This window comes from Bufo bufo, chromosome 7 (assembly GCF_905171765.1).
Source record: "Bufo bufo chromosome 7, aBufBuf1.1, whole genome shotgun sequence".
NCBI classification, from domain to species: Eukaryota; Metazoa; Chordata; class Amphibia; order Anura; family Bufonidae; genus Bufo; species Bufo bufo.
In genome coordinates this window covers 214325980-214339177 of record NC_053395.1, presented here as the reverse complement: position 1 = coordinate 214339177, position 13198 = coordinate 214325980, and the positions used below count along the sequence as shown (strand labels likewise).

The 13198-nt window shown below is 47.6% G+C and overlaps 1 protein-coding gene across 1 annotated transcript in view; it reads left to right on the top strand.

The window, feature by feature from the left end:
- Positions 1-12059: 12059 nt before the first annotated feature.
- SPOPL (speckle type BTB/POZ protein like) overlaps positions 12060-13198 on the top strand; it is a 28002-nt gene continuing 26863 nt past the window's right edge. Inside the window, exon 1 of the mRNA XM_040440452.1 lies at positions 12060-12377. Coding sequence (XP_040296386.1) covers positions 12300-12377 — 78 coding nt within the window. The 5' untranslated portion in view covers positions 12060-12299. The remainder of the gene's footprint in view (positions 12378-13198) is intronic.

Below are 13198 nucleotides of genomic sequence, written 5' to 3'. Positions count from 1 at the left end.
CTGCAGCAGACACCATCTACGGAAAAAGTACACTGGATGTCACCGATATTTTTGGGATGCGCACACGTTACATAGGAGATGTAGGGCAGATTATGTCACTGTCTGCAGCGGCCTAACTATAGCACGCTATTTAGCGCAGGATGCGCTAAAAATAGATATTGCCGCCACACACAATGGCCCCTAAAAGGACTTTTGGGTCTGTAAAGTTTTAGAAATTTAGCAAAGTTTTAGAAATTTAGCAAATTTCTGCTGCCACACACAATAGTCCTTAAAATGACTTTTGGGTCTCTGACAAGTCTAACACAACAAGGAAGGAGTGTAAAACACACCAATATAGAGAAATAAAAATCAGTTTTATTAAAGTATCAATAAAATGTACATAATGCTTAATGTATATGGGTAATTAGGCAGGGACAACCACAGTCCTACATCACCCCGTTATCAGCCCAGTCATATGAATTGTGAAAACAATATTTCAATAATTAAACAAGTGGGTGACAATTCATCTGAAAGATATAATGCCAAAATGGACGGGAGATATACACTGCTCAAAAAAATAAAGGGAACACTTAAACAACACAATGTAACTCCAAGTCAATCACACTTCTGTGAAATCAAACTGTCCACTTAGGAAGCAACACTGAGTGACAATCAATTTCACATGCTGTTGTGCAAATGGGATAGACAACAGGTGGAAATTATAGGCAATTGGCAAGACACCCCCAATAAAGAAGTGGTTCCTCAGGTGGTAACCACAGACCACTTCTCAGTTCCTATGCTTCCTGGCTGATGTTTTGGTCACTTTTGAATGCTGGCGGTGCTTTCACTCTAGTGGTAGCATGAGACGGAGTCTACAACCCACACAAGTGGCTCAGGTAGTGCAGCTTATCCAGGATGGCACATCAATGCGAGCTGTGGCAAGAAGGTTTGCTGTGTCTGTCAGCGTAGTGTCCAGAGCATGGAGGCGCTACCAGGAGACAGGCCAGTACATCAGGATATGTGGAGGTGGCTGTAAGAGGGAAACAACCCAGCAGCAGGACCGCTACCTCCACCTTTGTGCAAGGAGGAACAGGAGGAGCACTGCCAGAGCCCTGCAAAATGACCTCCAGCAGGCCACAAATGTGCATGTGTCTGCTCAAACGGTCAGAAACAGACTCCATGAGGGTGATATGAGGGCCCGACGTCCACAGGTGGGGGTTGTGCTTACAGCCCAACACCGTGCAGGACGTTTGGCATTTGTCAGAGAACACCAAGATTGGCAAATTCGCCACTGGCGCCCTGTGCTCTTCACAGATGAAAGCAGGTTCACACTGAGCACATGTGACAGACGTGACAGAGTCTTGAGACGCCGTGGAGAACGTTCTGCTGCCTGCAACATCCTCCAGCATGACCGGTTTGGCATTGGGTCAGTAATGGTGTGGGATGGCATTTCTTTGGAGGGCCGCACAGCCCTCCATGTGCTCGCCAGAGGTAGCCTGACTGCCATTAGGTACCGAGATGAGATCCTCAGACCCCTTATGAGACCATATGCTGGTGCGGTTGGCCCTGGGTTCCTCCTAATTCAAGACAATGCTAGACCTCATGTGGCTGGAGTGTGTCAGCAGTTCCTGCAAGACGAAGGCATTGATGCTATGGACTGGCCCGCTCGTTCCCCAGACCTGAATCCAATTGAGCACATCTGGGACATCATGTCTCGCTCTATCCACCAACGTCACATTGCACCACAGACTGTCCAGGAGTTGGCAGATGCTTTAGTCCAGGTCTGGGAGGAGATCCCTCAGGAGACCGTCCGCCGCCTCATCAGGAGCATGCACAGGCGTTGTAGGGAGGTCATACAGGCACGTGGAGGCCACACACACTACTGAGCCTCATTTTGACTTGTTTTAAGGACATTACATCCAAGTTGGATCAGCCTATAGTGTGTTTTTCCACTTTAATTTTGAGTGTGACTCCAAATCCAGACCTCCATGGGTTGAAAAATATGATTTCCATTTTTTTTATTTTTGTGTGATTTTGTTGTCAGCACATTCAACTATGTAAAGAACAAAGTATTTCAGAAGAATATTTAATTAATTCAGATCTAGGATGTGTTATTTTTGTGTTCCCTTTATTTTTTTGAGCAGTGTATATGATACGTAGCTGAGCCCCAACACTGCTAAACGGCAATGCGGCCTGGATCCAAGTGAAAATACCAGGTCATGCGCTGAGTGGTGAGGCAACATACCTATGAGGCTGGGACAGAAGTCAGGGCAATGGCGCTCCTCGACGCGCGTTTCGCGTGTTGTTCGCTTCCTCAGGAGGAGCTCTGACAAGTCTTTCAACTTACAAAAAAATAAAATTCTCTCCCTACACTCCTTCTTCAGCACATCTCTCCCTGACTAACACTGAGCCGAACACGTGCCATCGGATGCTATATAGCACCCAATGACGCGTTGTCAGCTAATCACTGTAATGCCAGTAACCAACATGGCTACGGCATTATAGTGAAGGGCAGTACTTACCTGCACGTTTATTGGCTGCATAGCAGCCAAATACCGCCATGTGCCAAGCACCGAGATGCTCGAGCCGAACTGGTGTTCAGCCGAGCATGCTCAATCAACACTAACTACCATCCATGCAAATCAGTCCACCCCAATCCCAGTCCGAGGAACCAAGCCTGTGTGTATCCAGGATTACAAACAGTTCATGGGCGGAGTGGATCTTTCAGACCAGGTACTACAGCCCTACAGTGCCTTAAGAAAATCTAAGGTGTGGTACAAAAAAATTAGCTGTGTACCGAACCCAAGTGTCACTATATAATGCCTTTGTCATCCACAGAACAGCTGGTCATGGGGGGACCTTCTTGAAATTTCAGGAAAAAAATAATAAATTGATTTTTGGTGTTCAGGAAGGAGGGCAGTTTTTCAGTCAGCAGTGATTCTGGGGTATCAAGAATAATACATGGGCAGCATTTCCCTGGAGTACTTTCCCCCACAGAAAAAAAAAAAAGGCGACCCCAAAAAAGGTATCAAGTTTGCTTGGTTAGAGGGATTAGGAAAGACACCACTCACTGCTGTCAGACCTGCCTCTCTAAACCAGGCCTCTGCATTGGAGAGTGCTTTCAAGTTTATCACACTTCCACTGATATCCATCAAGTCAATTTTATTCATTTCTTAATTAATCCATGGGAAGACATTTTCAGTTTAGCATTTTTCCATTTGGCAATTCAATTATATACTGAGAAGGTGTCATGTAGGAGAGGTTCCTTTGAGTGATGGGATATAGCCAGATCATATAGAAGTGACTATATCCCGGACTCCAGAAGGACCTTCTCCATCTATTATATACTGAGAAGGTGTCATGTAGGAGAGGTTCCTTTGAGTGATGGGATATAGCCGGATCATATAGAAGTGACTATATCCCGGACTCCAGAAGGACCTTCTCCATCTATTATATACTGAGAAGGTGTCATGTAGGAGAGGTTCCTTTGAGTGATGGGATATAGCCGGATCATATAGAAGTGACTATATCCCGGACTCCAGAAGGACCTTCTCCATCTATTATATACTGAGAAGGTGTCATGTAGGAGAGGTTCCTTTGAGTGATGGGATTTAGCCGGATCATATAGAAGTGACTATATCCCGGACTCCAGAAGGACCTTCTCCATCTATTATATACTGAGAAGGTGTCATGTAGGAGAGGTTCCTTTGAGTGATGGGATATAGCCAGATCATATAGAAGTGACTATATCCCGGACTCCAGAAGGACCTTCTCCATCTATTATATACTGAGAAGGTGTCATGTAGGAGAGGTTCCTTTGAGTGATGGGATATAGCCAGATCATATAGAAGTGACTATATCCCGGACTCCAGAAGGACCTTCTCCATCTATTATATACTGAGAAGGTGTCATGTAGGAGAGGTTCCTTTGAGTGATGGGATATAGCTAGCTTACATAGAAGTGACTATATCCTGGACTTTTCCTTTTTCATTGTTTTACTGGTTGGTTAGGCCGGGATTCCTCTGACACATTAGTAGCACATATATGAAACGATGATACACTTTATGAACTCGGCCTTCGTTTCTTCTAACAAATATTTTAAAACCAACCCGAGCTTCTGCAGGACATACCATTGAAATGTGGTCAACCTTGTCCATCATTAAAGATGTTTTCCGGTTTTCACAAGTATCTTTTTGAGTATTCTTAGAATAGACCCCATCTACTATGCTGTGGCGTGGCTGTGTACTGCAATAGACTTCTATGGGATAGATAGATTGCTCTCCCAGAGAAGTCTATGGTAGAGTGACTCCATAGTACACGGCCCACTTATATAAACTGGATAACCCCTTTTAAATTTACTATTTCTAGGCGTCCAATACAAATGAATTAGGCAGAGTGCATAGCCTTCTAAAAATGGATTTGCAAGATTAACTCATCTATTCAGACAGATATATTTATGTAATGCTGGCAGTCTGTGCCAGCCAGTGTACTACTTCTCCCAGCAGACACAGCAACCATGTTAACTTCCATACATGATGTCTGATTCCTGCTCCTCCATGCTGGGATACACATGCACTTGGTTCAACTGAGGCCACAGTGTCTGCCCGTAGGGCGGCGTCTGCTCCCTGCCTGATATTTATAAGGAAAGTACATGTTCTAATAGGAGGGAGAAATTCTATTTATCCGTGTACCTGACGCCGGCTTGTGTTCCTGTTAATCCGTTCTGATATCCCGCTCCTGACCCATGCTACCGGCCCTGACTAGATGACTGACTACCTCGGCCTATATTCAGATACTGCTCCTGCCTGACCCTTTGGGACTGGTTTTATAGACTCTCGTCAGCCATCACCTACTCCAGGTTAGGTGATACAACCCGCAGTATCTTAGTTTAGGCAGTTCATTACAATTTACCTAGTTGTCATACTAAATTTCCATTGAACACCATTTATGCCACATTAGGTCATGCTCTTACCAGTCCCACATCTAAGTGATGCACTCATTACTCAAAAGTTTCACTGCCTCACAGGATGTTAACATATAGTAATGCTTTCAAGTGCAATGTTTTTTGTTTTTTTCTAGTGTAATGCTTTAGTTTAAATGTCAGTTCTTGTTCCTCTGTCCTTGGCATCTAGGACTGCTCCAAACAACATTTCATTGTATTGTACATTGTATTGTGACAATAAAGGAATCTTATCGCAGAAGTGCTGCAGATTTTCCCATGCTAATAGACTATAATGACACAATGTCCTATGGCTGCCATCATCACTGGAACTGGAGGTCATTATGCACTGGTTAGTTTCTTTATGGACAACCACAATATGATGGCATGCAGAAGTGTGCCAGCCTATAGTTATTGTAAACTAAATCTAAAAGACCCTATGAGCTATTTAAAAAAAATAATAATAATATTTAAATTTTTTATAAATAAAAATACAGATTTTTTTTTTAAATAAAACATTTAATTACATCATAAACTATATATAAGGCTATTTTCACACTGTCGTTTTGGCTTTCCATTTGAGAGATCCGTTCAGGGATCTCACAAGCGATCCAAAACGGATCAGTTTTGACCTAATGCATTCTGAATGGATAAGGATCCGCTCAGAATGCGTCAGTTTGCCTCCGTTCCGTCTCCATTCCGCTTTGGAGGCGGACACTAAAATACTGCCTGCAGCGTTTTGGTGTCCGTCTGACGAAACTGAGTCAAACGGATCCTTCCTGACACACAATGCAAGTCAATGGGGACGGATCCGTTTTCACTGACAATAGAAAACGGATCCGTCCTCCACTGACTTTCAATGGTGTTCAAGACGGATCCGTGTTGGCTATGTTAAAGATAATACAAACGGATCCGTTCTGAACGGATGCAGACGATTGTATTATCTGAACGGATCCGTCTGTCACATTTGCTGCAAATACAATTTTTGTTTTTTTGTTTTAATGCAAGAAGATAGTTGTCCGACTCCCACCCACTGAACGTGGTACCACACTTCACATGCGCAGCATTCCACCATTTGAGCTTTAGGGTTGTAAAGCCGACATAAGCAATAGGTACTTAGTGTCATTTCTTTGGAGTAAATTGGGGCGCGTGATTTTGCCAGCATTGAATGGGGGGGGAAGGGGGCCACATCGAAATTTCTTGTGGCAGTAAACAATATAAGCTTGCATTTTTTCGACTTGTGTAGATTTATAAACTTGGTTTTTGAAGTTTCCTCCAAAGAAGAAATTGCTTTATTCAATGAAGAAATAGAATCAAATAAATCTGGTTTTGACTCTTCACTTGATGGAATGTCCTAGTAAAATAAAATAAATAAAAATATTAAATATGAATTTAACAATATATTCATCACTGTACAACCATAAAATACCAAAGTGCTTAAAATTTACAGATGCCATATAGCCTATTCAATATGCGCAGAAGGAAAGGAACGCCATATGGTTTTTGGAAGGCAGATTTCACTGGGGTAATTTTAAGCGGCCATGTCACATTTGAAGACCCCCTGATGCACCCCTAGAGTAGAAACTAGGGATCGACCGATTATCGGAGTTACCGATATTATCGGCCGATGATTTTCAAAAGTTATCGGCATCAGCATCTAACCTCGCGTCAGCGCGTTCATGTTCCCTCAGCAGCACAGTGGAGGAGTAGTCACTCTCTCCCTCCCCCATGTGCCGCCGCTGCCAATGAGGATAGACGGGAGGAGGGGCGGGTGCACTGTGCCACCAATGAAAGTTAACGTCTAATACAAACACAGGAGGCGGTGCCCAGCCTATATGACAGGGCGCTGCGATCAGCAGCAGTGAACCCCTCAGGTGCCGCACCTAAGGGGTTAACTGCTGCCGCTGATCGCAACTCCCTGTCATGGGCAGGGTGCCGGGTATGTGATTCTGCGCCGACACACCTGCCTCCTGTATTAAACGTTAATTATCATTAGTGGCGCAGTGCGCCCTCCCCCCCACCATTAAAATCATTGGTTGCAGTGGCCACATGGTCCCCTCCTCTTCATTGGTGGTTCAGTGGCAGCTTTTGATCGGAGTCCCAGCAGTGTAATCCTGGGGCGCCGATCGGTTCCCATGGCAGCCAGGACGCTACTGAAGCCCTGGCTGCCATAGTCAGCTCCCTGCTGCTGTGTGTACCAAGCACAGGGATAGTGTGAAGTCCTATTCACCCTGATAGAGCTCTACTAGGGTGAACAGGACAAGGGATTAAAAGATCCCAGGTTCTAGCACCTAAGGGGGGAAATGGTTATTAAGTTAAAAAAAAAAAAAAAAAAAAAAAAAAAAAAAAAACACACCAAAAATATATAAACAATAAATAAACATATCACATATTGCCACGTCCGAAAAGTCCAAACTATTAAAATATATATATTTTTTTTAATAAAAAATCTCCTATGTGGTGTAAAAATGAAAATGCACAGAATATCGGTATAAGGCGACTTTCAAACTGGCGTTTCTGGGTCCGCTTGTGAGATCCGTTTCAGGGATCTCACATGCGGCCCAAAACTGACCAGTTTAGCCCCAATGCATTCTGGTTGGATAAGGATCCGTTCAGAATGCATCAGTTTGCCTCCGTTCAGCCTCCATTCCGCTCTGCAGCGTTTTGATGTCCGCCTGATGATGCGGAGCCAAACGGATCCGTCCTGACTTACAATTTAGGTCAGTGGGGATGGATCCGTTTTCACTCACACAATATGGTGCAAATGAAAACGGATCCGCCTCCCATTGAATGTCACTTTTCTTTTCTTTTTTGTTCATGGTAATGCAAACGGATCCGTTCTGACTGGATACCAGCGTTTGCATTATCGGTGCGGATCCGTTTGTGCAGATACAAGGCGGATCCGCACCTAGCGCAGGTGTGAAAGTAGCCTAAGTTATTGGCTATCGGCCTGAAAGTTCACAGATTATCGGTATCGGCTCTAAAAAAAAAATCTATATCGGTCGATCCCTAGTAGAAACTACGGGATAGGGTGGAAGTTTTGTTGGTACTAGTTTAGGGTACATAGGATTTTTGGTTGCTCTATATTACACTTTAGGTAACAAAAAATAGCTGTTTTGGCAGTTTTTATTATTTACAATGTTCATCCGACAGGTTAGATCATGTGATATATTTATAGAGCAGGTTGTTACAGACGTGACAATACAAAATATGACAATTTATTTGGTTGGTTGTTTCAGTTTTACATAATAAAAGCATTTTTTATTCTTATTTTTTTACTTTATTTTGGGAAAAGGACACTTTGTTTTGTCCCGCTCTGGGACTTCAACCTTTGGGGGGTCTGATCCCCTTTACAATGCATCACAATACTTCTGTATTGTGATGCATTGGCTGTAAGTGTATTACCTGTGTAATACAGGGGGCTGAATCTCACAGGCTGCCACGATACCCAAGTAAAGCATCGGGCTGCCTTCCCCGCCATCGGGTCCCCATCACAGCAGCGGAGTCCCGATGGAAGCTCTCTTCCTCTCCACACATGGTACGTGCCGCGGTCAGTGCTGACTATGGCACATCAAGGGTTTATGTGCCGTCATCAGTGTTTTCACTGATGCCCGTGCATACAGCAGGGGTCCGGCTGCTGATCAGGGGCGGGCGCAGCTCCTGCCCGATCAGCGTGCAGTAATAGTACTGCGCTGGGAAGCGAGTCACGTCCCACTGCGCTGTTCGGGAAGGGGTTAAAGGGGTGTCCGCTCCCCCCCCCCCCCTACAAGCGCTGCCTTCTCTGCTCTGTTTACCTGCTCACCACTCACCAGCAGAAAAGCCAGAACCGGCCACCGCTGTTGCTTTGCCTCTGATGGCGGCTGCGGTGACTGCAAATCCCACACCGTGTTCACAGCGCTGTGTGAATCCAGCCCATGGGTGTGAACACACCTCGCAGAAACGCTGCAGACTTTGCTGGTCCCTACGCAAGTCTATCAGCAGGTTCCTGCAACGTGTGTTCACACCCTAAGGCCTCTTTCACACGGGCGTCGCGGAAGAGGGCCGGATGCGTTGCGGGTGCATTCCGAGTAGGCACGCAATTTCAGTCCGTTTTTTCCACGCGAGTGCAAAGCGTTTTAATGCGTTTTGCACCCGCATGATAAAAAAAACTAAATGTTGGTACCCGGACTTCTTCACTGAAGTTCGGGTTCGGTGTTCTGTAGATTTTATTATTTTCAATTATAAACAGGGTCACAAGGGAGAATAATAGCAGAATGCAAAGTCCAATGTCAAGTGAGGGTTAAAAAATAATAAAAACATAACTCACCTCATCCACTTGATCGCACAGCCGGCGGCGTCTTCTTTCAGGACCTCGCTGACGTCACCATTCTCCTTCCATGTTCACCCCCCCCCACACACACACAAAAATACATACACACACACACACACATGTCCCTTCCATGTTCACCCCCCCCTCTCACACACACACATGTCCCTTCCATGTTCACCCCCACACACACACACACACACACACACACATACAAACATACATACACACACACACACGTCCCTTCCATGATCACCCCCCCCCCCCCCCACACACACACATACATACACACACACACGTCCCTTCCATGTTCACCCCTCACACACACACACACACACACGTCCCTTCCATGTTCACCCCTCACACACACATGTCCCTTCCATGTTCACCCCTCACACACACACATGTCCCTTCCATGTTCACCCCTCACACACACACACATGTCCCTTCCATGTTCACCCCTCACACACACACACATGTCCCTTCCATGTTCACCCCTCACACACACACACATGTCCCTTCCATGTTCACCCCTCACACACACACATGTTCCTTCCATGTTCACCCCCCCCTCTCACACACATGTCCCTTCCATGTTCACCCCCCCCTCTCACACACATGTCCCTTCCATGTTCACCCCTCACACACACACACATGTTCCTTCCATGTTCACCCCCCCCTCTCACACACACACACGTCCCTTCCATGTTCACCCCCCCCCCTCACACACACACACGTCCCTTCCATGTTCACCCCCCCCTCTCACACACACACACGTCCCTTCCATGTTCACCCCCCCCTCTCACACACACACACACGTCCCTTCCATGTTCACCCCTCACACACACACATGTCCCTTCCATGTTCACCCCTCACACACACACACATGTCCCTTCCATGTTCACCCCTCACACACACACACACACATGTTCCTTCCATGTTCACCCCCCCCTCTCACACACACACACGTCCCTTCCATGTTCACCCCCCCCTCTCACACACACACATGTCCCTTCCATGTTCACCCCCCCCCCTCACACACACACACGTCCCTTCCATGTTCACCCCCCCCCCTCTCACACACACACGTCCCTTCCATGTTCACCCCCCCCCCCTCTCACACACACACGTCCCTTCCATGTTCACCCCCCCCCTCTCACACACACACATGTCCCTTCCATGTTCACCCCCCCCTCTCACACACACATGTCCCTTCCATGTTCACCCCCCCTCTCACACACACATGTCCCTTCCATGTTCACCCCTCACACACACACATGTCCCTTCCATGTTCACCCCCCACACACACACACACATGTCCCTTCCATGTTCACCCCTCACACACGTCCCTTCCATGTTCACCCCTCACACACACACACATGTCCCTTCCATGTTCACCCCTCACACACACACATGTCCCTTCCATGTTCACCCCTCACACACACACGTCCCTTCCATGTTCACCCCTCACACACACACGTCCCTTCCATGTTCACCCCTCACACACACACACACGTCCCTTCCATGTTCACCCCTCACACACACACGTCCCTTCCATGTTCACCCCTCACACACACACGTCCCTTCCATGTTCACCCCTCACACACACACGTCCCTTCCATGTTCACCCCTCACACACACACGTCCCTTCCATGTTCACCCCTCACACACACACGTCCCTTCCATGTTCACCCCTCACACACACACGTCCCTTCCATGTTCACCCCTCACACACACGTCCCTTCCATGTTCACCCCTCACACACACACACACACACGTCCCTTCCATGTTCACCCCTCACACACACACGTCCCTTCCATGTTCACCCCTCACACACACACACGTCCCTTCCATGTTCACCCCTCACACACACACACATGTTCCTTCCATGTTCACCCCTCACACACACACGTCCCTTCCATGTTCACCCCTCACACACACACATGTCCCTTCCATGTTCACCCCTCACACACACACATGTCCCTTCCATGTTCACCCCTCACACACACACGTCCCTTCCATGTTCACCCCTCACACACACACACATGTCCCTTCCATGTTCACCCCTCACACACACACACACATGTCCCTTCCATGTTCACCCCTCACACACACACGTCCCTTCCATGTTCACCCCTCACACACACACGTCCCTTCCATGTTCACCCCTCACACACATACACACACACATGTCCCTTCCATGTTCACCCCTCACACACACATGTCCCTTCCATGTTCACCCCTCACACACACATGTCCCTTCCATGTTCACCCCTCACACACACATGTCCCTTCCATGTTCACCCCTCACACACACATGTCCCTTCCATGTTCACCCCTCACACACACATGTCCCTTCCATGTTCACCCCTCACACACACACGTCCCTTCCATGTTCACCCCTCACACACACACACGTCCCTTCCATGTTCACCCCTCACACACACACGTCCCTTCCATGTTCACCCCTCACACACACACATGTCCCTTCCATGTTCACCCCCCCTCTCACACACACACACGTGTCCCTTCCATGTTCACCCCTCACACACACACATGTCCCTTCCATGTTCACCCCTCACACACACACACACGTCTCTTACATGTTCACCCCTCACACACACATGCTCCTTCCATGTGCACCCACTATAACCCCCCTGCTCACCCAGTGTACAGACCGGCCCCCTCCGCCATCAGCAGCGGAGTGCACGCAGTGTAACTACCTGTGGTAAAGCCAGGTACTGGTTCCTCTCACTTCAGCCGCCATCACTCTGAGCCGGTCACGTGATTTCAGCGTGTCACGTGCCTCCCTGACGTCAGAAGGCCCTTCCCGTCCATGGGATTGAGCCTTTTCCGTGCCAGTACCGGCAGAATTGCAAACATTTCTCCATTGATACAAAGTATCTGATGCGGCGGCGGGCTGTACCATGTGAGCCCACGGGGGGCCGCTGAGGCTGGGTCCGGGTCGTCCATGGGGCCGTGGAGGGACAGCACGCCGCTGCCTATTTGCAAAAGTGACATAAAGCCAAAAAAAGCAAAACCTTGATCTGAGGCTGTTCTCACCTCGGAGGCAGCATGTCAGGAGGGCCCTCGCCCCCTCCCCCTGTAGAGGTGTCAAGTGGACCGGTAGCGGAGAGCTGGTGTTACACCCAGGTAAACAACATCTGTCTTCCCATTGCTGCTCCATTTTCTTGCATCTGTTACATTGTTGATAATGGTTCTGGAATGTTGTGGGCACAAGATACACAGTATCCTGCCCAAATTATGCCCTGGAGCCCAGGCTAGGCGACGCGTGGTGCCGATGGCGATTGGGGACTACAAGTCCCAGCCAGGCCCATCAGCGGGGCACAGTTGGATGGGCTACCTAGTAATATGCCTGAGTAATGCCCTGCAGTCCAGGACAGGCGGTGTCGCTCCGTCAGCCATTTGGGGACTACAAGTCCCAGCCAGGCCCATCATCAGGACATAATTAAACATGGAGACAGGCTATGCACGGCTTAAAAATCTGCGTTAAGAGCCGGGCTACATAGTGACATGCCAAGAAAAGCGATCTGTGGTGCCACCAGCTATCGGAGGACTACAAGTCCCAGCCCGGCCCATCAGCAGGGCATAGAACGGCTATACATGACTTATATAATGTGAGAAGACTAAGGCTACGTCGTTATGGGACTGAATTATGCACTGAAGTCATAACTCATAAAACACGCGGCTATCGGAGGACTACAAGTCCCAGCCAGGCCCACGACTTACATTATGTGATTGGACTGGGCTAGCTATAGGACTGAATTATGTGCTGAGGTGAAGGATGGGTGACGTGTATTACTACCAGCTATTGGAGGACTACAAGTCCCAGCCAGGCCCAGCAGTAGGACATTATTAAATGTGTAGATTGGCTATGCACGGGTTAAATTGCGCACTAAGACTTGGGCTACGTACTAACATGCCCAAAATGTGCGCTGAAGTCAAGGATAGGT